General features: G+C 47.2%; 1 protein-coding gene across 7 annotated transcripts in view; it reads right to left on the bottom strand.

Annotated features, from left to right (window-relative positions):
* Positions 1–23,895, bottom strand: part of SRGAP3 (SLIT-ROBO Rho GTPase activating protein 3) — a 331,526-nt gene that overhangs the window by 77,276 nt on the left and 230,355 nt on the right. For all 7 annotated transcript variants that reach the window (XM_081821625.1, XM_081821634.1, XM_081821662.1 and 4 more), the window contains one exon: positions 9,941–10,003. In XM_081821625.1, the coding sequence (XP_081677751.1) occupies positions 9,941–10,003 (63 nt within the window). The remainder of the gene's footprint in view (positions 1–9,940; positions 10,004–23,895) is intronic.

Here is a 23,895-nt window from a genome sequence, read left to right on the forward strand (position 1 = left end):
AAAATCGGAGGAGGTAGATACCACATGACCCCTGCTTTACAGATTCAGAAACCACAAAATAGGGATGAAGGGATCCTCTACCCCACAGGGACTCAGGAGACCTGGTTTTGAGACTCAACCCTCCCCCCTAAACTTGCTGGGTGACTGGCAGCAGCTCATCCTCTCTGTGCCACCTGGTGGAGACCAGAATGGGGGTGGATAGGAAGGTGCTCCATAAGTTGTGACTATAAAGTGACTGGCTGACAGCAATGTCAGGGCTGGGAAGGCAGCAGAGGTGGATGCAAGAGTTCAGCTGAGGCCAAGGCACTGAGACCCAGCCTTCACCTTGGCCCCTCTGAAGAGCCCCTCAGAGGCACCCGCCTGGCTTAATGGGATGTTCACGTTCCAACCCTCCAGACCCTATCAGGGAGGCCCCCTGGAACAAGTCTAGCACCGGCTGAGAAGGATCCTATAGGGACATATAAATTGAGACCACTGTTCTTCGACACAGATCAGTTTCATACGTTCTCAAAAGGCTCTGCAGAAATCTTGGTGTATTAACCCATCATTGAAAGAAACTGAGGCTCAGAAGTCACAAGTGAATTGTACAAAGTCACACAGCAAGCCAGACAGCTAGGACTTCTGAGCTGTGGACACTGCTGTTTGTAGTAATCACACTGCCTTCTGCTGCATACACTTTGCTTTCTGCATCTTCCCAAATCCTCAGATCACAAAAACAAGAAAGTAATATATGCATAGTCCTTCAGACCCTCGTTTAAATGCAAAAGAAGCCAAAGGAAATATAGAAGTTGACAGCATCAAAAAAGGGACATGCTGGAGCAAGATAAGAATTCGCTGTTTGACAACAGGTTCTCAACAGTGAAGTTCACGCGCACTTCTCTACCCCAGAGGCAGGGCCATCTCTGAGCCATCCAAGAGCTGTGTATGGGTGAAATCCTGGGCCAGTGCATGCCAAAGACATCCTTGAAGGAAAAGCGAGTTCCCAAATTTCAGTATGACCACCCATACTCTGCGTGGCCTACATTCTCTCTAGAATTTATAACTGTTATCTTATTTACTCGTTTTGCACGTCTACACACTATCTCACTGCAACTACACAGCAAAGTCCAGAGGGCCAGGACCTTGTTCATGAACATATTCCCTGTACTAAAGCAGAGAGTAGTACCCAGCAAGTATCAGTATATATTTGCATGAATGAATGAATGACAGCTGGCTGGATGTGTAGGTGGAAGGACGGATGGATGGAAGGATGGATAGATAGGAAGATGGTTGAATGGACAGATGGGTGGGTGGGTAAAAGAATGGATGGATGGATGGATGGATGGATGGATGAATGGATGGAAGGAAGGAAATAACAGAGGAAAGAGAGGAGGGATAATAAAGTGGGGAGGACACAGTTCTACTGCCTTTGACTCTGGGGAATACATTTGGAAGTAGGGAGACAGCTACACCTTTGATCAATATTTGTTTGTTCAATATTTGTTCAAATATTATTCAAATATTTGCTCAATATTTACTGAACAGCTCATTATGTGCTAGGTACTATACTAGTAAATACTATAGTGTGAAAGACAGGGTCTCCACCATCACAGAATACATTCTCTAGAGGGGACATGAACAAGTTTACAAGCTACTATCACATATAATAAGTGCTATGATAAGGGAAATAGAAGGTGCTAAAGGATGGCTTTCTGGAGGAAGTGTCATCCAAAGTGAACTTTGAAAGGGTAGCTGAGTTAGCTGAGCGTCTGCCCTGGCTCAGGTCATGATCCCGGGGTCCTGGGATGGAGCCCCCACTCCCCACGTGGGGCTCCGTGCTCAGCAGGGAGTCTGCTTCTCCTTCTCCCTCTGCCCCTCCCCCCACTTGCACACGCTCGCTCTCTAATAAATAAAATCCTTAAAAAACAAAACTGAACCTTGAAGGAAGAGTAGCTGTTACCTGGGTGAACAGGGCAGGACCGGGGGTAGAATATTCCAGAAAAAGGGAGCAGTGTGAGCACTAAGCCCAGAAAGAGCAAGAGTCAAACAGGTTTGAGGAACAGCTTACAGGTGTATCAGGTGTTTGCTTGCGTACTAGCCGATGGAGTCACCTCCATATTCTCCCCCAGTTACTCCCCCTCAGTGGACACCTGTTGTTTTTCTCTGCCTAGGATCATCCAGTCCTCCTCCTTCTGGAACACCTTCCTGATTTTCTTTGAGGAAATCCCCAAAATTCCCCTCCAGCGTTCTAGTCCTGGTGGCTCATGGGAAATTGACACCTCCCTCCAATCCCAGGGGTGGGCATGAGACGCAGGCCTGGCCAATCAGTAAACATGATGTTAGCCTGACCACAGTGATTGGAGCCCATGATCCCAGCCAGGCCAATCAGAGACAGCCCAGGGCTTTGCCGGAAATGCTGGGAAGGGTATATTAATTTTCCACCAGGAGGCACTGAGCTGATAAAAAGTGAGCCTGCAGTGAGGGATCATCTTTGTCACCCCGTGGGAGAAGCCTGCCTGATCATGAAGACATCACAGAGGAAAGCAAACGGATGGATGGACGGATGGACGGTCGGACCGATGGAAGAAAAGAGGAAAGGAAGACAGGGAGACAGAAAGGAAGGAGGGAAAGTGAGGGAGGGAATAGTATAAAATGGAGGAGGTGTGGTCTCCTGCCTTTGATCTGGTGAGCCTATTGAAGGTGTGGGGAGAACAGCTACACCTCGATCATTAGGTATCTACTGAGCAGTTTGTGATATGCCAGGTACCATACCAGGTGCTGGCAATACTACTCCGTGGAAAACGGTGTGTGCGCCTCACAGAATACACACCCTACTGGGGAGACAGCCAAACAAGTGTGTGAACCTCTGAGATTCAATACACTGATTTTTCACTCCCGCCAGCTTGCATGGATTCCTATCCCTCGCTACGGAAGGAGTCCCTGCTTGCCTCCCCATTGCCCTCCTCAGTCCTGTGCCCAGCTGGCCCATGTTAGTGCCCAGCTCACCACAGACAGCACTGACTCCCTGAGCTCCCAGCTTCCTGCTTCACTGCTGCTGTCAGTGCTGCTCCCCCAGCCCAGGGGAATCCAGTGTCCTTCAGATCCAAATCATATGCCACCTCTTCTCTGTGGCCTTCTTGATGCCCAGGTGGACTTCATCTCCCCACGCCTCCTCCCACTGTGTCCATGTCCCCATAAGGACACTTGTCACATGGTGTAGCCACATTCCATCCTCTGGACACAGTGGAGGATCAGTAAATGCATGCTGAGCGAGTGAACGAATGTCTTGGAGGGAGAGCTGGGAGAGGTCAGGAGGTTGTCTGGAGGGAAACCTCGTCCCCCTGTTCTTAGGACCACTTCCGTCCCTAGATGAACCTGGGCCACACCCTGGCCAGCTGGCTGTGATGGTTCGGCAGAGCCTGCCTTGCCTCACCCTGAGTTGGAGACATGCCCTCGTCTCCCTCTGAGGGGAACATGACATGAAGATAAAAGCTGGAGAGGAGCCTCAAAGTTCCTCCAGTCTCCTGCCTTCGTGCCACAGATGGGCCAAATCAAGGACTGGAGCCCAGCTAACTTGCACTGGCTCAGTGTTTCTCAAAGTATGAGATGGAAACCACCTGTGTCAGCAAGATGGTTTTAGGTGTTACAGATGTGTTATTAACCCTTCCAGTTCTCTTCAATCCCATCAGAAGGAAAAACTTGGCTTAGTGCTCACAGGTCTAATGCCTCCACTGTGCAGGCACCAGCAAGAATGAACACTGTCGTACCTTCATTTAACTTCCGGAACTCTTCTGTTCATGCCAAGCTGTTTGTCGTCCACTAATGTGAAAGATCATATCCTTCCAAAACAAAGGTATGTAGGACTTATATATATTTATGGAAATAGTTGAATATTTCTATAAGTAACTTCGGGGAGTAGACTAGGAGCTGGCTCTGCCACTCCCCAGCCAGGTGACCTTGGGCTGGCTACCTGACCTCTCAGTGCCTCCAGTCCCTCATCTCTAAAATGGGGTGGTGGGCGCCTGGGTGGCTCAGATGGTTAAGCATCTGCCTTCGGCTCAGGTCATGATCCCAGGGTCCTGGGATCGAGTCCTGCATCAGGCTCCCTGCTCAGTGCAGAGCCTGCTTCTCCCTCTCCCTCTGCCATTCCCTCTGCTTGGGCTCTTCTGTCTATCTCTCTGTCAAATAAATAAATAAATAAAATCTTTAAAATAAAATAAAATGGGGTGGTAATACTATCAGCCACCTCAACGGGTCATGGTGAGGATGAAATGAATTAAGATATGTAAAGCATTTAGCCCAGTGCCCAGCACATGATAAGCACCATATAAAAGGGGAGCCTCTAATTATTAGGGATATGAACCAATCTCCAAAATATAACTACAAAAGCAAGATGCAGAACTGTAGGTCCCGTTGTTACCACCTGCATAAAAACAGGGGTGAGCAGGATACATGCATACGTGTATGCCTGCTGATGAAGCAGACATCTCTGTGAGAAGGTACTGCTGAACTAGAAACCAGGAACCGAGGTTGTATGGAGTAAGGGGCACTCGGGCAACAGGAGACCTACTTCTGTGTAACTCTATACTGTTTAATCATTACTTTTTACCAAGTGCATGTATTATCCATTTCTAAATTTTTTGAAAAGGAAAGTGCCTCCGGCTGGAGTATGGAGTATGCATAATAGAGAGCAAGCCTCGGGGATGGGAGAAAGGGCAGCGAGTGATTGCCCTTTTTCGGGCAAAACAATCTCTGGGCTCTGACTGGCCCGGTGGCAATGAAGGATGGAGGAGAGAGGAGAGATGCCCAAGTGCATAGGAAAAACATTTATGCTCCATTCTTTCACAAAATACACAACGATTTAGCCCTGGTGTTTGCCAGGCATCATGCTATGCTCTCTGCCACTCACTCTTCTCAGAACAATCCAGAGATATGTTGGTAACATCCCCATAGTCAGACGGTGTGACAATGGACAGGGCCTTGAACCCAGGCCCGGCTGACTCTAAAACCTGTGATCTTCCCAATGCACAAGGCTACTTTCCCACTAATTCATTAGGACAGGGAGATTTTTTTTTAAGTGAGTCAATTTAAAGAAAAATATTAAAGAAAGAAGGCCCAATGACATGATGGAACCATGAATGGCAACAGACATGGAGGTGTCATTCCAGGAAGACTCGCGGTGAGCCCAGGATAGAGCTGGAGACAGAACCCGGGAGGCTGGGCTCCTAGTTTCAGGCTCTCTCCACCACCTGCATCCCTGAGGGTGGACATCAGAAAGGAGATGCCTTCACAAAAATTTGCCTGGGGGCCCAGAGGTGCTTTCATACCCCTGAGCCCAGCACAAAATCAAATCAAAGCCTGAGCCAAGTGGAAAGTACAGTCCATTCATTACTCCAATCAGTCTCTACCTGTCACCAGCTGTGGCTGGGTGTGGACCCACCTCGGGCCCCCTCCACGTCACCCCAAGCCAAGTCTCGGGGGCCCCTTCCGCAGCTAGGGGCCTGGAAGGCAGGCAGGCCTGCCTGGGAGAGCCTGGAGCACAGCGACTGAGCACAAAGAAAGGGCCACCCGGGGGATGCTGCAGCATTTGTCGCTTCAAAACACGACAGATACATTTCATGATGTAGGACTATACTGAAAACCTGAACATATTTTTAGCTAAAGGATGAAAACACAGTGGGGTTTTTCGTTGTCTGTTTTGTTTTTGCCTCTTCTGGAAGGATTAGCACATAGGCCCACACTCTCAACTTCTGCCCTTTTTCCCTCCCGGGCCGACATATGTGATCGAGGGCTCTACTGTGCCAGGCTGACTGACGGGAGTTCAGGGAAAAACAGGTGAGGTGGGGCGTGTGGGGGGGGGGGTGTACACGCATGCTCACACATGCACGTGTGTTTGCACACATGCTGGCATGTTTTAGAAAGCAGGGCACCTCAAGGTGATGAAGTCAGACAGAAGGCTTCTTGAGTGAATGAATGAACAAATGAACAAATGGCCAGCCCTGCAGTCTCCTCTGCACCCTGGTCTCAGATGGGACAAGTCTTTTCCCTAAAGTGGGTGACAGATGGCCCTTAGCATTTATCTCCATCATCCTGTGCTCAGTAGTACCCCCTGACCACGTCCCCTCCTCTAGAAAACATCACAAGAACAAAAGTGAGGCTTACTGGATAATCTTTTCTCAACATCATTTGTTCCCCAGTCACCAATGGTCGTGACTCCAGGGCTGGGAGAGGAGGGGAAGTTGTGTAACCAGGCCTGGTAACTAGAAAGTGCTCGAAAGAAATCCCTAATAACGAAGCATGGGATTTGGGGTCCACAGTGTCCTTAGCAGCTGGGTGGCTGCCCCCCCTGGCTGCAAGCATGCCCCTCTGCATTGTGCTTTGGCATGTAACTCCCATCAAGAGGTGATGTTTATTCTCCGTGCCTCTGCCATGGACTTGGCTGTGTGACTTTTGGCCAATAGCCCATGTGCAAGTAGGACACAAGCAGAGGCTTGAAAAGTGCTGGCACACTGGGCATTTCCCACTTGGGGCTCTTCTTCTAATTGGCCAGAAGCCTGGAGTCATGTCAGTGGCCCTACCTGAACTCAGCCCGAACTGCCGACCTACGAAATCATGAGCCAATAAAATGGTTGTTGTTTTAAGTCACTGAGTTTTGACATAGTTTGTTGTGCAGCCACTGAAAACTGCTACAAAGGCCTTCAAGCAAGGTCCTTCTTTGTGCCTCAGTTTATCGGTAAAATACGTTAAGTAAATAATACATATGAAGTACCTATTACAGTGTGAGAGCACTCACAAAATGGCCACAGTTGTTACTACCCTTGTTTTGGCAATAGAGAAAACGAGGCCCAAGGATGTCAACTGGCTTGGCCAAGCTGGTAGGTGATGCAGTGAGACTTCAAACCCAGATGGGTCTATAATCGGTTTGTTCTGCTGGCATCCTGCCCTGCCGCCCCTGCTAAGAATTCCCTTTTCCCACCTCTCTTCCCCTCTGCTTCTTTCATTCCTACCCCTCCAAAGGCACCAAGTTCAAAACTCACCCTTGATCACGGCAGCCCACCTGGAGCCAGCACTTTCTGAAGCCTCGATCTCTCTTGCATGCAAACACTCTCCCTCCCGTTTCTGCACTCGGTGAATTGGTGTGGGCCTACTATGTGCCAGCACTGCTCTGGGCACACAGCGGAGAACACGGGGCAGCCCTCACAGGGTTCACGGGCTTGGTGCCCTCCTCGGAGTCCATGTATCCAGCACGCACTCCGCTCCGGCTTGGACTGCTCTATCACCAGTTCACGTACTCTACTCTTGTCTCCCCACCCAGACTCGAAACTCGTGAGCAAAACCATTTTCCTTCATTTATTCATACATCCCTCTCCTCTGCTTCAGCAAGCGCCCTGGCAACACTGGGGATGTACAAGATACTTCAAAGACAACTCTCGAAATGTTCACAGCCCAGCCCGCTGCTGTGCCTCTTGTAGCACTGGGTCCGCGGCAGGCGGACCCAAATGCTCGAATTTAAATGACTTCTGGGCAACCACTGAAGACTCTGTGTGCAGTCAATAAATGATTGGGGGGGGGCGTGCTGCTGGCCCTCTGAGGCCCTAGTCCTCCACGATTGGCTATAGGACAGAGCTGGGGAGGTGTGGCCCTTCCTCCAGCACCAGCTCTGAGGCCATCCGCAGGCTGCCATGAGCCTGGTCTGAGCCTCTGCCACCAGCAGCAGTTCTGTCCAGGTGCCCTGCCCCGTGGCCAGCAGAGGCCAGTGTGCGTGGAACGCCTGCTGGATTCAGGGCACCGTGCTGGGCCCCAGCACCAGCTTCCCAATCCCCGCCTGCTTCATCCGGTTTACAACCTGCCAGGTCTGTTGATCACAGGTGAGACTGAGAGGTGAAGTGACCTGCCAGAGGCCATACGCTGGGTTCAAACTGAGTCCCTGGGCATTAAGTACAGTGTTACTGACCAAGATCTGGCTCTCGGGAGATTACATGCCAACTGGGGACACGAGGATAACATGACAGGTTTTTTTAAACTGCTGTAAGAATTCAAAGCCTGGAGGTAATAGCTTTCCAAAAGTGAAGTTTGGTCTGGGTTTGAAAAATGAGTATGACACACACAAGCAGAGAAGAAAAGAGGACAACTGTAAGCAGGGGGAGGGGCTGGGGTAAAGAAGCAGAGCAGAGTGGTACTCAGGGGTATGCAGGGGGCCTGGAGGAGAGGAGCCCAGCTGGAGCCCAGAGGAAAGGTTAGAGACCTGGGTGGGAGTGGCTTGGGGAGGGAGTCCCTGGCACCAGGACCCAGGTGTTGAAATGCCACAGAGGAAAGTGATCCATTCAAGGAGGTGCCTGAGGACCATAAAAAGGACCTAGACTGGGGAACGCTGGTCTAGCCAAGTCATCTGCAGAATTCTGAGTAAGGAAGGCGCATCTGGTGACCAGCTTTGCACATTTATCACCACCCTTCCCCCACCGGGGAGGCACAACAGCCAGTTTCACACTCGCCAGGGAGGCAAAAATCATGATGATGGTAGTACAAGAAATTCTGATACACCGTGCCTTCTTGTTCTTTGTTCTATGCATGCTTTACATATCTGGTATCCCTCAACTCCCATGGGGTCTGCAAGACGTAGGTGTTATGATTTCTGTTTAACAACTGAATTTGAACCCAGGTCTCTGGCTTTAGGGTCTGGAGACAATTCTCCCCCCATAGTGCAGCTGACTCAGTCGCTTGAGAAGTAGCAATTCTTCCTTTCCCCTAAGCAATGACCCAGCTAAAAACTGTCTGGGGCTCAGGTTGTGCTCCTTAACTTGAAATAACTGAAATGTGAGTTTCAGCTCTCAATAGGTTAACCTCTAGGAGCTCTCGCCCCCATTTTACTGAGTGGGAGACTGAGGCCCAGAGAAGTACCATCACTGGTTAGAATCTGAGGCAGGAATTCCAACCTAAGGTCCAGGCTCTTGGGCAATAGCTCTCAGCCTCTGAGAAGTCCACTACCTGCTGGCCACACAGGACGTGACTACAGAAAGATCATAACACCAAAGAGAGGGGTCTTCTAGCAACCTATTGTTCTTTCCCTTCCTCAAATATAATTTTAGCAGCAGAATCCCCACTTTTAATGAGAAACTTTAAAAGGAACCCTAACATACTTAAAATACTACAGCTTTATTCTACCCTGACTGTCTTTGAGGGTGAAGGGTCTAGAGCTCCCCCTGCAGGGGCTACCTGGCCCCACTCCCCTAGGTTGTCCCTGAGGTTCACCACATTCCTCCATAAAGAAGCCCAAGGGCCCTCAGGGCACAATCAGTAAACTCCTGCATCATAATTTGGTGTGCCTGCATTCCCCATTCCCTGACCCTCTTGGATTCTAATACCTATCCCAAGTCCAGTGAGATCTTGCCTCCATGTAGGTAGCAAGGTCAGTTCTGGGCCAAGCTGTAATGTTCTGAAATCATTCCTTGGAGATGACAAGGCATGCTCACCTCCTTCACCTCATGTGATTCCTCAGAACAGTGCTCCATTTTGCAGATGAGAATGCTGAAACCCAGATGAGCTACATATCTGCCTAAGTTTCCATCACCAATAGGGAGCAAACCTCAACTTCAGCCCACTGCACCTGACCCCAAACCCACATCCCTGCCTCGGGAAGTTTTGTGTCCATGCTGTCCCCACCCTGACCTTGTGTCTTCTGCTTTGGTAGGTAAAACACTCCCACAGCTGGCAGGTCATGCAGATCTCTTGTGAACGTATACAAACTAAACATGCCCACGGCCCCACCCCAGGCATATAGAATCAGAAGCTGGGGTTGTAAACCATTACATCCCACCATGACAACCCCCTGTCACTTGGGCACTAGACACAGCAAAAATGCCCGGGGTCATCCCAGGTCTCTGGTTAGACTCCCTTTGGCTCCTGGTACTGAAGAAAGGGGACCCAATCCCAAGCCCAGCAGCAGAGCCTGAGTAGGACTTACTGTGTAGAGCTCATTGGTGACCTTCAGGAGCTCCTCATGCATCTGCAGGCCAATCTCCTTGCTCTGGAATATGGAAGAACAAATGTCAGAGGGGGAGAAGGTCACTGGTTGCGTTGACCAATTTCCTTTTCAACAAAGAAAGGGCAGGAATTCTTGGGATGGGGTGGGAATAGGTACAGAAACCAATATAAACCTTATTGATCTAGACTTGAATTACTCAACTCAACTCTAGACATGAAACAAATCCACAGGGAGAGGTCCCTTGCAAAAGGAATTCCCTGGCCAAATAAGTTGGGGAAACTTATACCTCCCTGCCTTGGTGATTTGCAGAGACATCACCAAGTTAATGATTCTGAGAAGCCCACAACCAATCAATCTGTTCATCTTTCTTTATTCTGTGGGTGGGTCCTAAGCTGATGTGTCCCTAGCTCAATATTCACTAGCACCTCATGAGAGCGGGGTTCCATAGAACACAGTTTGAGAAATAATGATCTAGCATCTCAATTCATCATGAACTATAGAGGTTAACAGCCTACAGAACACAAGGCAGGAGATCAACGTTGTTGCCTCCTCTGCATCACTGACTGGCCATGTGGCCTTGGAGCCTTACTTACCACATCTACAAAAGAAGAAGCTTAAACTAAAGCATCACCTCCCAAAGCTTGGTCTGGGGGTCACTACTGACTGCTACACTAAAAAAAGGGGGCAGAGGCTTCTGTAAGCAAATGCGTTTGGGAAAAGCTAGTTGGACCAAGGGAGACAGGTTTTCTTACAACAGGACTTTTCAGAGGCTTTCATACTCTCATGTACATGGGCTTTTTAAGGAGAGCTGTAGTATACAGTTTAGATGATCTTGAGGTGACTTACACATTTAGTATATTGAGAGAGACAATTCAGAAAACAATGAACAAATTATCTCCAGGTCCCACCCAGCCTGAAGAGTCTAGGATTCTCTGTTACTCAAGGTTTCTTCTTATTATTACTATTATTATTATTATTTTGGTTAATACTCTTCCTGTTTGTCTGGACTCTCAGGTGAAGATTTCCATGTTGAAAATGGGAGCCTTGGAAATCAAAAACACAAGAGATAACGTGTCTTGGCAAGGATGTGGAGGAAATGGGACCTTTGTGCACTGTTGGTGGGAATGCCAACTGGTGCAGCCACTGTGGAAAGCAGTATGGAGGTTCCTTAAGAAATTAAAAATAAAATTACCACATGATTCAGTAATTCCACTACTGAGTATTTACCCAAAGAAAATGAAACCACTAATTCTAAAAGATATAAGCACCCCTATGTTTATTGCAACATTATTTACAATAGCCAAGATATGGAAGCAGCCCACATGCCTACTGATAGATGAATGGATGAAGATGTTGTGTATACATAAAATGGAATATTACTCAGCCGTCAAGAAGAATGAAATCTTGCCATTTGCAACAACATGGATGGGCCTAGAGGGTATAATGCTAAATGAAATATCAATCAGAGCAAGACAAATACCACATGATTTCACTCATATGTGGAATTTAAGAAACAAAACAAGAAAACAAAGAAAAAAAAAGAGACAACCCCCCAAAAACAGGTTCTTAAATACAGAGAACAAACTGGTTGTTGCCGGGGGCGGGGGGCCAGTGGGGATGAGTGAAATAGGTGAAGGGAATCAAGAATACACTTATCATGATGAACACTAATGTACAGAATTGTTGAATCATTATTTTGTACACCTGAAACTAATATAACACTGTACGTTAATTATACTTGAATTAAGAAAGAAAAAGAAAAGGAAGGAAGGAAAAGAAAAGAAAGAAAGAGAAAAAGAAAAGAAAGAAAAGAAGGAAGGAAAGAAAAAGAAAACAGGAGCCCTGATCTCCACTCCCTGAGAGTCAAGTCATCCTGCTCCCCCTTGCAGCTCCCTCAGCTCAAGCATGACCAGCGGCTGATGGGCAGAGACCAGCCTTCCTCCCTCCCCCACAGAGGTCAGGAACCCCGGACTCAGCAGTAGCAGATGGAGGCTCAGGACCAGACATGATACCTTCCTAGGCTCCTTTTCCTACCTCATAGCCTTTCTCTCAGCTTCTGGTACTTCAATTGCCAGAAAACACCCATCTGAAGGTCTCTTAAAAGATAGCCAAAGCACTGGGCAGTCCAGAGACCTGCTTAGACCTCCCTGCAGCTCTGGTGGCTAAAGATAGGGGACCCAACCCCAAACCACGGCAGAGCCTGAGCAGAACCTCCTGTGCAGAGCTCCCAGGGGGACCTTTAGTTGCATCCCATGCATCTGCAGTGATGCTCAATGAACCCAACCAGCTACGCCCACCTCATTCTATTCCCGATTCTCACAAGGAAGTGGACAGCCTGTGCCTCAGTTTCCCCTGTGGCCCCTCTCCCTGACTTTTGCCTCTCTGACTGGACTCTGGACTCTCTGACACCCTCCAGTGGTCTCCTCTCAGTCCTAAGCCTCACTAAGCTCTCTGACACTCAAGACCCAGTTTCTTATGTATTTATTTTTATGATCTAACATTTTTTGATAGGTAATAAATGCACATGGTTAAAGAAACTCTAACAGCCAGCAAGGTAAAAAGTAAAAATAAGTCTTCCAAGCTCCCAGAACCTCACCCAGAAGCAACTGCTATTAGAAGTTTCTTTTGATACCTTCCAGAAACAGTCTATGAATACACAAACACACATTTGGATAGCATATATTCTTTTTTTTTTAACACAAATGGAAGTATTCTATACCCATCTTTTCATCTTGCTTTTTCCCACCTAACCATATGTTTGAGATTCCTCCTTTGCAGTCACAGAGGTCCTGCATCCTCCTTTTTTAACAGCTGCCTGAAGTTCCACATACCCGATGTGTCATAATTAATTAAACAGCTCCATAGCAATGGACATTTAGGTTGTCTCCAGTCTCTTAACATTTCAGACAATGAGGGGGTGAACATCCTTCTAACCTGTCACTGTGCACATAAGCAGAGACCCTTGTCCGATAAATTCCTATAAGCAGCTCTGCCAGGAAAGCCCTGCCTCTCAAACTCCCACCAGCCTTGCCTTCTCAGCCCCTGCCCCAGCCGGCTCCCCACACACTTCTGACTCTAGCTTCCACTTCTCAGTGACCTGCAGCCATGTCACCACTTCAGCAGTCCTCTCCTGGGCTCTGTCCTGCAGTACTTGGAGCCCCAGCTCAAAGACCTATAGCTCTGGCTGTTGCAAAACAATACAGTTTGAATGTGTCCTCATCACATCAAACTCAAATTACCCAAAATCAGATCTGAAATTTCCCTCATCCCCTTGAGTTTGGTCAATGAGATAATACTATCCCAAGCATGGCAATGGGAAACCTTGGAGTTGTTTCTGAAAAAAAAAATGTTGGTCTTTCCCCTTCAATCCAATCTGTCGCCATGTCCTGCCCTCAAACTGCTCAATCTTGTCCGCTGACTCTCTCCAGAGAGTCAGGTAGCAGGTAAGGCTGACTCTCTCCCCAATATCTATCCCCAGCACTCTTTCTGCTTCCTAAGAGAGCCATGAATTTGGCTCTTTATTGATTCCTCCAGCTGTATTGATTCCTCCCACTCAGCTTCCAGGGAAGCTGACCCCATCCCAACTCGAGACGGTAGATTATTCTGGTATGAACTATTAGTCCAGGGCTGAGCATGTGACTTAACTGGATGGAAGAGAAGGACTTAGATGGTTGAGCGAAGGTTTTAGCTTTTCTACTGAGGACTCCAGTTGTGACCAGCAGGCACCTTAGGACCAGAAGAGGAAGTAACCTTGGGTAGCAGAGCAAAAGAAATCTGGCTCCTTCATGAGCTGCTGAGAAACTGGTTCAACTGAACCCAGAGCCTGACCCCAGGCAACTTCCACTTCTGTGGTTTTGCTGGTTAAGCCACTTGAAGCTACAGTTTTCTTTTACCCGCAGCCAAAATCATCCTAAGCATCTGTGACCACCAGTCCCAGAACACATCATCATTGCAGGACCCAGACTTCTAAAGCTGTGCCTTAACTAAGTCTCTAACTCTAGTCCCCAGTTCTGCATGCCTTTGCCAGTGTCATTTTGTATTTCATTCCCTCCAGAGCCTCCTCAATCCCTACAAGATCACGACCAGCTCTTTAGCTTGACTTTTGAGGTTCTAGGTGATTAGCACAGGCCTGGTTATACAGTAGAGAGGGGCTGAATTTTGGAGCCAGAGACCAGGATTGGAGATGGAGCTTTAAGCCATTAAACCTCTGGACATCTCAGCTTCCCTGTGTATAAAATGAGCACCTGTTTCTGTCCTTCTTTGAACTTATTAAGGGAAGTGTAATGACCTTGCTTGTTTACATGTTAATTCATTGATCATTTGTTTTCCCCCCTTGAATGAAGTCCCCATGAGCACTAAGAGATATTCTCTCTGATGGCAGATGCTCAGATATCCCAGCTGCTGGGAGGGCTAGCAGCAGACTGCCCCCAGCCAAGAGTAGCCTTCAGGGGTGGCCTCGGTAGACAAGGTGACATCCCTTCCAACGACTGACAGGTTCTGTCTGAAGACAAATGTGGGGAGAGGGGGGCATAGAGGTCTGCCTCTCCCCTCTCAACTGGGACAGCTCTGAAGAGCTGCTCCATCTTTAGACCTGTTCATAGAGCTGCCCAAGATGTCTAGCAGGCTGCCTGCAACATGGCTTGACTTCTCCCCGCTCCCTCCCCTGCCCTCCCAAAGTGTGGACCCCAAGAATGCTCCCTTGCCATTCTGCTAGATGCCAACTTCAGCCGTCTCAGAGTCTGCTTCCTGGGTTTCCCACTCCCATGTCCCTGTAACACCACAGAGCCTGTGGCATGGTGGGTGCGCTCATTAAACACGTCTGTTGAATGAGTCTATGAATGAAGTGAAAGTTCCTCTAGCCTTAGTAGGATGATGTCACGAGTGTCACAGAGTCCCTGTGAGGATACAGAGAGATGACACTTATGGGAGCACCCGGCACCAGGCCAGGCACAGATGAAGAGCTAGCAGCAGGCTGAGTGGACACCCACCAGATGCCAGAGACAAGACTAGCAGGTTGCCCAGGAAAGGAACATAAAGTTGAATTTTTAATCAGCTTTTCCCCTTGAGAATCTCCCAGTTTGGTAGGTCAAGGGTCAAGAACATAAATAAGGTAGGAGGCCCACAGAGCTACAGAGGGTGAAAGATGAAGTGATGTGGGATGAAGTGATGAAGAGGATGGGGGGAGTACCACCAGGGCCGTCTCACTTTGCGTGAATGGCCAGAAATGGCATGGTAGGTGGGGGAGGGGGGGCACAGCCTAAGAAAGGGCAGGAGACTGAGCCTAGGGCAAAGTTTGGTTTGCAAAGAGACTCGCACAACAACAGAAGAGCAGAAAGTAAGCTTGAAATGGAGGCTGGGTCAGATCACCAAGGCTAATGGAGTGCAGGCTTCATTTGGAGTAGAACTGGGAGCCATAGAAGGTTTCTGAGTGGGAGAGAATGGTGACCAGAACAGTGCTTGAGGCAGATGAAGACACTGGTGTGCAGAGGGTGGACTGCAGGGGAAGGGCTGCAGGTCTGGTTCTTGTGTTTTCTCCGCAGGATGGTTAAGCCTCCAGATGGAACCCGCCCAAGTCTCTGCTCATCTGCCCCGCAGCACCAAGCGCTGAGCTGGCCACAGAGCAAGCCCTCAGCAAATCATTACTGAACTGCACAGAACTCAGAGACATTTTATTTTGTTATGGTTGGGAATGGAAATATTCTCAACTACACTTCCAGAAATGACTGAATGAATGATGAACCCAAACCAAACATTCCACCAGGAACAGGGGGCCAAAACCCTGATAATGTCTAAAAGACCATTACACCCAGCCCTTGGGGACCCAAGTGGCAATGTATTAGCACTCATTTGTCCGAATTTCTAGCATGACTTTCATGCCTGTAGAGGTTGGGGGTGGCAGGCTGCTTTTCTACAGGAAGTGTGCACACTGTAGAAAACAATTCTACCTGACCAGCAAGGGCCCAGCCACGGCAGCTGGGGCTCCTCGGGGTTGAAGGGCAGAGCCCTGTCTCTCTGACCAAAATAAGTCTGTAAAAATCAGGTGGCAGGTGTCTCCGGCCCTTCCTTTTTCTTCTGCCCACAACTCATGCCAGTTCAACTTCCTTTCTGGCCATATAACTCTTTGAGGTGGGAGCGGCGGCAAGCGCACTGAGGGGGGTTAGCAGCATCCCGTGCCTCTAACCACTAGATGCCAGTAGCATTCCCCACCCCCACCCCAAGCTGGGACAAGGAAACCGATCTCAGACGCAGCCCAGTGTTCCCTGGGGTGCAAAACCGCCCTGGCTGAGAACCATGGCCCTAGACCGAGGACTCCGAGTGGTAGCTCTTCTCTGGCCTACAGACATGTTTTATTTGGCCTTTCGGTGTTTTCAAAAATCTGACTTGTTTCTCAGCATCTAAAAATCAGGAAATTCCCTTTATAAGTCTTGATTTTCAGCCTCTCTTGAAAAAACTAGGAGACCTGGCAATACCAAGTCCCCACTTGGGAGTATGGCTCCCCTCTAGATGAGGCTTGTGCTCTCTGGTTGGCCGCGGTGCCCAGCATCTTCCTTCACCCGTCCACGTCACCCATCTGGCCCATGGAGGCATCTGAGTTTGTGACCCAGAAACCAGTGGGGTCTCTCAGGGGGTGGCCCTCTGAATCCCCTGGCACCTGTCAAGGATGGTGATCCCAGACCTGCTAAGACGGACCCTGGGAGAGTGCCTTTTTACCAAGTGCCCTGCTCCTATCCTGACGCTTGAGAGCCACTGAAGAGTCTGGCTCCCGAGACCCAGCCCCCTGGCTCCCCCATGGACCCCGACACCATTGCCTGCTGCGGATTCTCAGAGCCCCCCCGCCACCCCGTATCCATCCTCCTGCCTGCACTACCTCCTCTTGTACCTGTGTGGCCAACTCCTCACCTGGCTTCAATTCTATCTACACAAGCACTTACTGAATACTTACTGAATACCAGCCTCAACTAGGTACTAAAGACCCAAAGCTGAATGAGACATGGTCCCTGCTTTATCAACTGCAGCTAGCATTTATGAAGTAATTTCCATTTGCTGAATACTGTCCAAGGTCACTTCCCATATATTATCTAATGAAACCTTGAAGGTAGGTACTATTATTATGCCCACTTGACAGACGAGGGCTGGAGGATCAGAAGGGTGGAGCGACTTGCCCCAGGTTGCACAACTAGGAAGTGGCAGAGCCAGGATTCAGCTTTTGGCTGGTCCGACTCCAAAGATGGCCCTTGTGCCTTTTTGTGGTCTGCTTCTGTAGGCCTAGCATGAGACGCAGGCACACAGATGAAAGAAGCCATTGCAATGCTGTAAGGGCAATGAGTCCAGGCCACAAAGAAGGTACAAAGGAGGGTGTGCCCTCTGGCAGGACACCACCTGCCTGTCCAATGTACTTTCCCACCGTCTGTGCAGGAATCTGCATCCCTGGCCCTCGTTCCCACTTGCGGGCAGACCTAGTTCTCCTTAGCCTGGTCCTTCTTGGCCCATCTGCCCTGCTAGAAAGAAACCAGCCATGATGACCACCTCTCACTTCTCCCTTTCTCCTTCTTCTGATAACAGGAGATGAGACATGGTGGGACTGACCCCTGCTTACATTGTCATACAGGCTGGTCCATCAGTCATGGGACCCGGTCTGACCAGAGTGCTCCAGCACCTTGTGTCTAGTGACTGGGTCAGAGACAGAAATGTATTCCAGGCTGAGCCCATGAGAATCTTCCCCAGGAGCTTTCTAACAACCACACTCTCAGATCCTCACTCCTCTGGGGTTGCTAAGCTAGGATGTCAGCAGTCTCGGGATGCCTGCAGCCATCTTGCCCACCACAAGATGAGTCGAGGCCTTGACAACAGGATCTTTGTCCTGGATCTAGTGAAGCCTAAACAAGACTTTACCTCTGGACTTTCAGTTTAGAGGGTCCAATAAATTGTCGTTTTTTGCTGATGTGAAATAATACTGGAATAATCTGTGCTTGTGTCAGTCTAAATATACCAGAATACCAGAATATACCAGAGCAAGAGAGCCTTCTGAAAACCCTCCACCAAGTACAAGCTTTCTTGCAAAAAGACCAATTCCAACCAATCAGAGCATAAGCTCCTTAAAGGCTGGGGCTGTGGCTTCCCGTAGTTCTGATCACAAAGACTTGCATACAGAGGAGCTCTATAAATGCCTGGTTATGAGCTAACTAATACGCAGAAGCAATAGGAAACCAAAAAAGGAGTAAAAGGGTATTTTTTGAATCTCTTTCATTTTTTTTCCCAAAAAAACCATACATTCATGTCAACATGGGATCAGCTGGCAAAAATTTTTTTGACACAACAGTTCCTGAGTGAAATCAATTTATTTGCTCTGTAAAAAACCTTGCCATGGGTGACTGATTTATTTTTCAATGCAGGGCTAATCATGCTTTTGGGGGAAAACCCTCAAAACTGTTACTATAGGTCCTGGGACTTTATGAACTATATTTGAGAAGTTCTATTTTAACTTATTTTTTTTAACATTTTATTTATCTATCTGTCTGAGAGTGAGAGGGAGAGAGAGCAAAAGCAGGGGAAGTGGCAGGCAGAGGGAGAAGCAGGCTCCCTGATGAGCAAGGAGCCTGACGTGGGACTCGATCCCAGGACGCTGGGATCATGACCTGAGCCGAAGGCAGCCGCTTACCCGACCGAGCCACCCAGGCATCCCAAGTTCTATTTTTAAAAAGCAAACTAACAGGTGGGTCATTTCCAGTGCTAAAGTCTAGAAAAAATAATACCACCCTAAAATGTTGGGTTTTAATGACAAGACTCCCTCCACTTCTCTAAAGGAGACCATTCTAAACAATCCTCAAGAAAATGTTAAAGCCAGGAGTGAGATGGAGGCTTCCTCAACTCTCAGTTATCCACGGGGCCTCTCTTCCACCTGGGCAGGGCTGCTCCAGCAAGGTTTATCTCTCTTTGCTCGACTAGGTGTTCTCATGTTGGGTGACCTTTGGGGACAGTTCTTGGCTTTCCTAGTTCTGGGTTCCAAGCAAACAATAGGAAACAACCAAACCACATAAAACAAAAATTTTTCTCTCCTTTAGTTCTAAATCCCACTGTGTTTCCACCCTCCTGCTTGTTTTCTAAGAAAAAAACAAAACTTGAGACCCACAGATGTTCCCTATTTAAATATATGATATATGTACCACTGGCCATCTCCCAGAGCAATTGTGCTCTTATTTCCCAAGCAAAGGCTAAAAAGGCGTGTCTCAGAGGGGATGCGGCTCCTCTAGATTGTCCTGGAAGGTCAGCTTATGCCTGGAAACAGCAGTTTGGACAGCTCTCTGGCTGTTTCTCCCAGCTGTGTCCTAGCTTGCCAATAACGGCTGCAGGCGTTCTGCCACGTCCCGGCCCCTTGTCCCCAAACATCATCCGTAGCCTAGTCTCTGTTCCACCTTCCATCTGAACCCTCGTTACTCTTCCCCCTCTCCTCCATCGTCCTCCCTTCCCTGCTCCTGGACACCTCCCTGCTTTTTCTCCCCTTCCCACACTAGTCTATGTCTCCTGGTGCTGCAGCTCCAAATGCTGTCATGTGCATGTCTGTGCAAGAGTCTGGACTCTTCCCCCTGTTGCCGGGGGGTGGGATGAGACTGGAGGAAGCAGGAAGGCCTGGGGACCACTCATTAGACGTTCTTGGCAGTGGTGCGCCCCACCAATGCATACCCGGGAGCCCAGCAATGTCACCGTCCTCCCCCTGTAATCACTCCCAGCATCACTCTGGGATGCTGTTTGCACCGAGGGCTTCCATTTGTAGAAATGCTTACAATAACAGGTCTGAGGAAGTCCAAGCATACCTTGGAATGACTACGAGCAAGTGACCTCACAGGCTAGGAGTTTCTGGATCTCTACTGGTAATACTAAGTATTATGATTAATAATACTTATTATCATTGTTAATAATACTGCGTTGGACTATTACTACTAATAATACTTGTGAGTATAGATAATGATAATAATAATCGCTATTGTGCATTAATCTCGCAGCATATGCCAGGCCCAATGACACCTGCTTTGCAGACAACACCTCACTTAAGCCTAATATCAGCCCTCTGTGGGAGGCACCATTATTAACTGCCCCCCCTTAAAGGTTACGACACAGGAGCTCAGGGAGGGTGAGTCATTTGCCCACGACCATAGAGCTGGTAGATATGATTCCCTCAACCATTCACGCTGCTTCCTCCACTGGGAGGGTTAGCACTCTCCGCGCCTTTAGAATTTTTTCCCCCAAACATTCCAAAATAATTATAAAACATGGGTACTCCTCTGCCTTTGGTATAAAAAGCATTCTGACATTTACAAGGCTCTGCTTTGGATCATCGTAAATATCAGATAACACACAGTGCCGAGTGCCATTTTACAAAATCTTCTGTTATCTGTGACCAAGTCCCTGCCCTCCCCCAGGCCTCCAGGTCAAGGCAGAAGGAGACAGGGTGGAATGCTAGCCTGAGTCTCTGTGGAGGCAGAACATATTCAGGAGTAGCCTTTCTGGACTATGTCCCTGATGTCAGCCTACAATTTTTTTTTTTTGCCTTGAATTTCTCACAGATAGGGAGAGAAAAATTTGGAGTGAGAAGGGGAGTCTTTGTGTCCTGGGGAGCGTGACAAAGCTATCTTCCTGAAAAACCAGTACCTATGAAAACCCAAAACCAATGAGTTTTGAGCTGTTTTTTTCCCTTCTCTACATGATCTTCAAGGTGAATACAAATGTTGTCAGGCTTATTTGTTGGATTCAAAACATGATTAATCGCTTATTACTGCTGCATCACTGACCCAAGACATCACTTTCACCTCCTTGTCATTTCATCATCTAATCTTCTATTTCATTTGCATTGTCTGTGAACAAGATGTCATGAGGATTGCGTTGGCACTTCAAAAATGTCTGTACCCAGGGCACCTGGGTGGTTGTCAGTTAAGCATCCAACTCTTGATTTTGGCTTAGGTCGTGATCTCAGGGTCATGGGATTGAGTCCTGCATCAGGCTCCACGCTCGAGACGAAGTCTGCTTGTCCCTTTCCCTCTGCTCCCCGCCCCCGCTTGCACTCGCTCTCTCTCTCTCAAAGAAATAAATAAAATATTTGAAAAAGAAATGTCTCTATCCATCTACCCACCACCTTTGCACCCATTCACCCATCCACCAATCTACTCATCTACCCAACTCCTCATCCATCTATCCATCCACCCATCTACCCATAAGCCTACCCATCTACCTCTCTACTTGCCCATCCATCCCTTCCTTCCTTTCTCTTCCCATATTACCCTCCCTGATCCAGGCCCCTACTACCCTTCACCACCAATCTGTGCATCAGTGTGTTTGTGTAATAACATGTAACTGCTCTCCCTGAGTCCAGCATCTCTCTTTCAAAGCCATCAGATACACCAAATTAATCATCTTTAAACTTGGCTCTGACTATGTCATCCCCTATGCAAGAACCTTCAGTGGTTCTCCAGTGTCTAGGAAATAAAGCCCAACTTCTCATTCTGACATCCAAGGGCTTCCTTCATCTGTCTCCAACTGGCCTTTCCTTTTTCCCCCCTTAATTTCAGTTCTCCAGTATTTCAAACATCCAGGTGAGTAGAGTGAACAATAATAAATGCTCGTGAACAGGCCATCCAAACTGGATTTTTCCCTTTTGGCTTCAAAACTACTCTTAGAAAGCAAAATGTTACAATATTCAGATACAACTGGCGCGTTCTTTGTCCCCTTTCTTCCTCCCTGATTTCTCAACTGCTACTCTGCAGCTAGTGTGTCTTCTGACACAGCCCACCTTGGCATAGCTTTAGGTCACATAGCTGTCTAACAGTATAAACAATATGAACAATTACTTCCTGTTTTAACTTGTTTAAAAACATGATAGCTCACCTTGCTTTTTTCACCCAACACTGCATTTTCCAGTTTTATCCACATTGATACATACAGATCTAGTACCTTCATCTTAGGGATTGTATGCTAGTCCATTGTATGACTATCTATAGCTTATTTAGCCATCCCCTTTGTGATGGACATTTAGGTGATTTTTCTTTGTTTCTTTACTATAAACACTACTGTAGCAAACATCCTCATATAGGGGTGTGTGTGCGTGTGTGTGTGTGTGTGTGTGTGTGTGTGTGTGATGCTAGAATATTTTTATAGATTATACTTAGAAGTAGAATTGCTGGGTCATAGGGTGTACATCTCTTCCTTCCTGTTGCTAGACCCTGCCCAATTGTTTTCCAAAGGGGTTGGACCCATTTGCATGTTTACTAGGAGGTTTTGAGAGCCCACGTTGCTCCACATGCTTGTCGGCACTTAGGACTGCCCTACCAATCTAATGTGAGTCAAACTGTGTCTCATTTTGTTTTCTCTTTACTTATTTGTTGTTGTAGGAAGATTTTTTTATTTTTATATAATGGCATTTATCAGTATTTTTCTTTACAGTTTGTGCTTTTTGTTTCCTTTAGGCAAAAGAAACATTCCTTTTTATCTTTCTTTTCCTACCACCAAGGTTTTAAATATCACCTCCTACATTTTCTTCCATAGTTTCAAAGTTCTATTTTACCTTTAGTGCTTTAATCTATCTAGAATATATTTTTGTGAACTAAGGTAGAGGTCTTATTTTTCTATGTAAAAAAATATATATGTATGTGTGTATGTGTAAAATCATTTCCTAAAAATAACCCCCTAAATGACAACCAATGGAATCCACTCTATTTCTAAATAGTCCACCCACCCCCCTGACCAAACCAGAATGCACCATTGTCACCTACTGTGCTCTCATTTGCAAAAGGTTCAGTTCTCCCATTAGTCAGCTGACCTAGTGCTGCTCTAGTACCTGCTATTTTCCCGACTATCACTTTAGAGGAAATCGCAATATCTGATAAGGCAAATGCTTCAACAAAAATGCAAAAAATAACCTACAGATCTTATTTTCTTATCACACTGAGATAAAGTAAGTAAGTAAAAGCAAGTACAAAACGTTAAAAAAAAAAACCTTTGGAACTAAAATAAACATAATTCTGAATAATGCATGGGTCAAAGAAGAAGTTGCCATGGAAATTATGAAATATTTATATCTACATGACAATGAAAGCATCACTCATCAAAACTTCTAGGCTGCAGCTAGCTAATTTGTAGCATTAATGGCATTAATTTTCAATCATTCTTGTTTTCTTACACATGCACTTTTTAAATTACATTTTCTAATTGGACATAGCTGACACACAGGAACATTATTAATTTCTGTAACCAGCCATCTTGCTGAATTCTCTTCAGCAGGAAGTATGATATTTGCTGTTGGCTTTCAGTAAATACCCTTAACAGGCTAAGGGTGTTCCTATTGATTCCTATTTGTTAAGAGTTTTTGTCTTAAATGGTGAAAAGTTAGAAGCATGCCTTTTAAAAGTCAAGAATACTTGTCCATGATCCAAGCCTGGGTGGCTCAGCTGGTTAAGCGGCCTACTCTTGATTTAGGCTTGGATCATGATCTCAGGGTCCTGGGATTGAGCCCCACATCAGGCTCAGCACTCATCGGGGAGTCTGCTTCAGGATTCTCTCTCTCCTTCTGCCCCTCCCCACACTTGCTCATGTGCTCTCGCTCTCTCTAAAATAAATAAATAAATCTTAAAAAAAAAAAACACAAAAGTAAAAGTCAAGAATACCACTTCTCTCCCATTTCCCTTCACACTGTACTAGATGAAGGTCCTAGCCAATATAATAGGGCAAGAAAAAGAAATAAGAGGTTATAAAAGAAGAGACAAGGCCACCATCATTTAGAACTAATCAGTGAGTGGCTTCCTGAGCATATTTTCTTATTACTGACCCTTTGTTTAACCTTTGTGCCCTGAATAAAATATTCCTTCATTCCATCTCCAAACTTAAGTCTCACTATGTTCTCTCTCAAAATCCCAATAACCATCCTAATAATAGCTAATATTTATTGA

This window comes from Leptonychotes weddellii, chromosome 1, assembly GCF_054177405.1.
Source record: "Leptonychotes weddellii isolate Sample4059 chromosome 1, ASM5417740v2, whole genome shotgun sequence".
In the NCBI taxonomy this organism is placed as follows: Eukaryota; Metazoa; Chordata; class Mammalia; order Carnivora; family Phocidae; genus Leptonychotes; species Leptonychotes weddellii.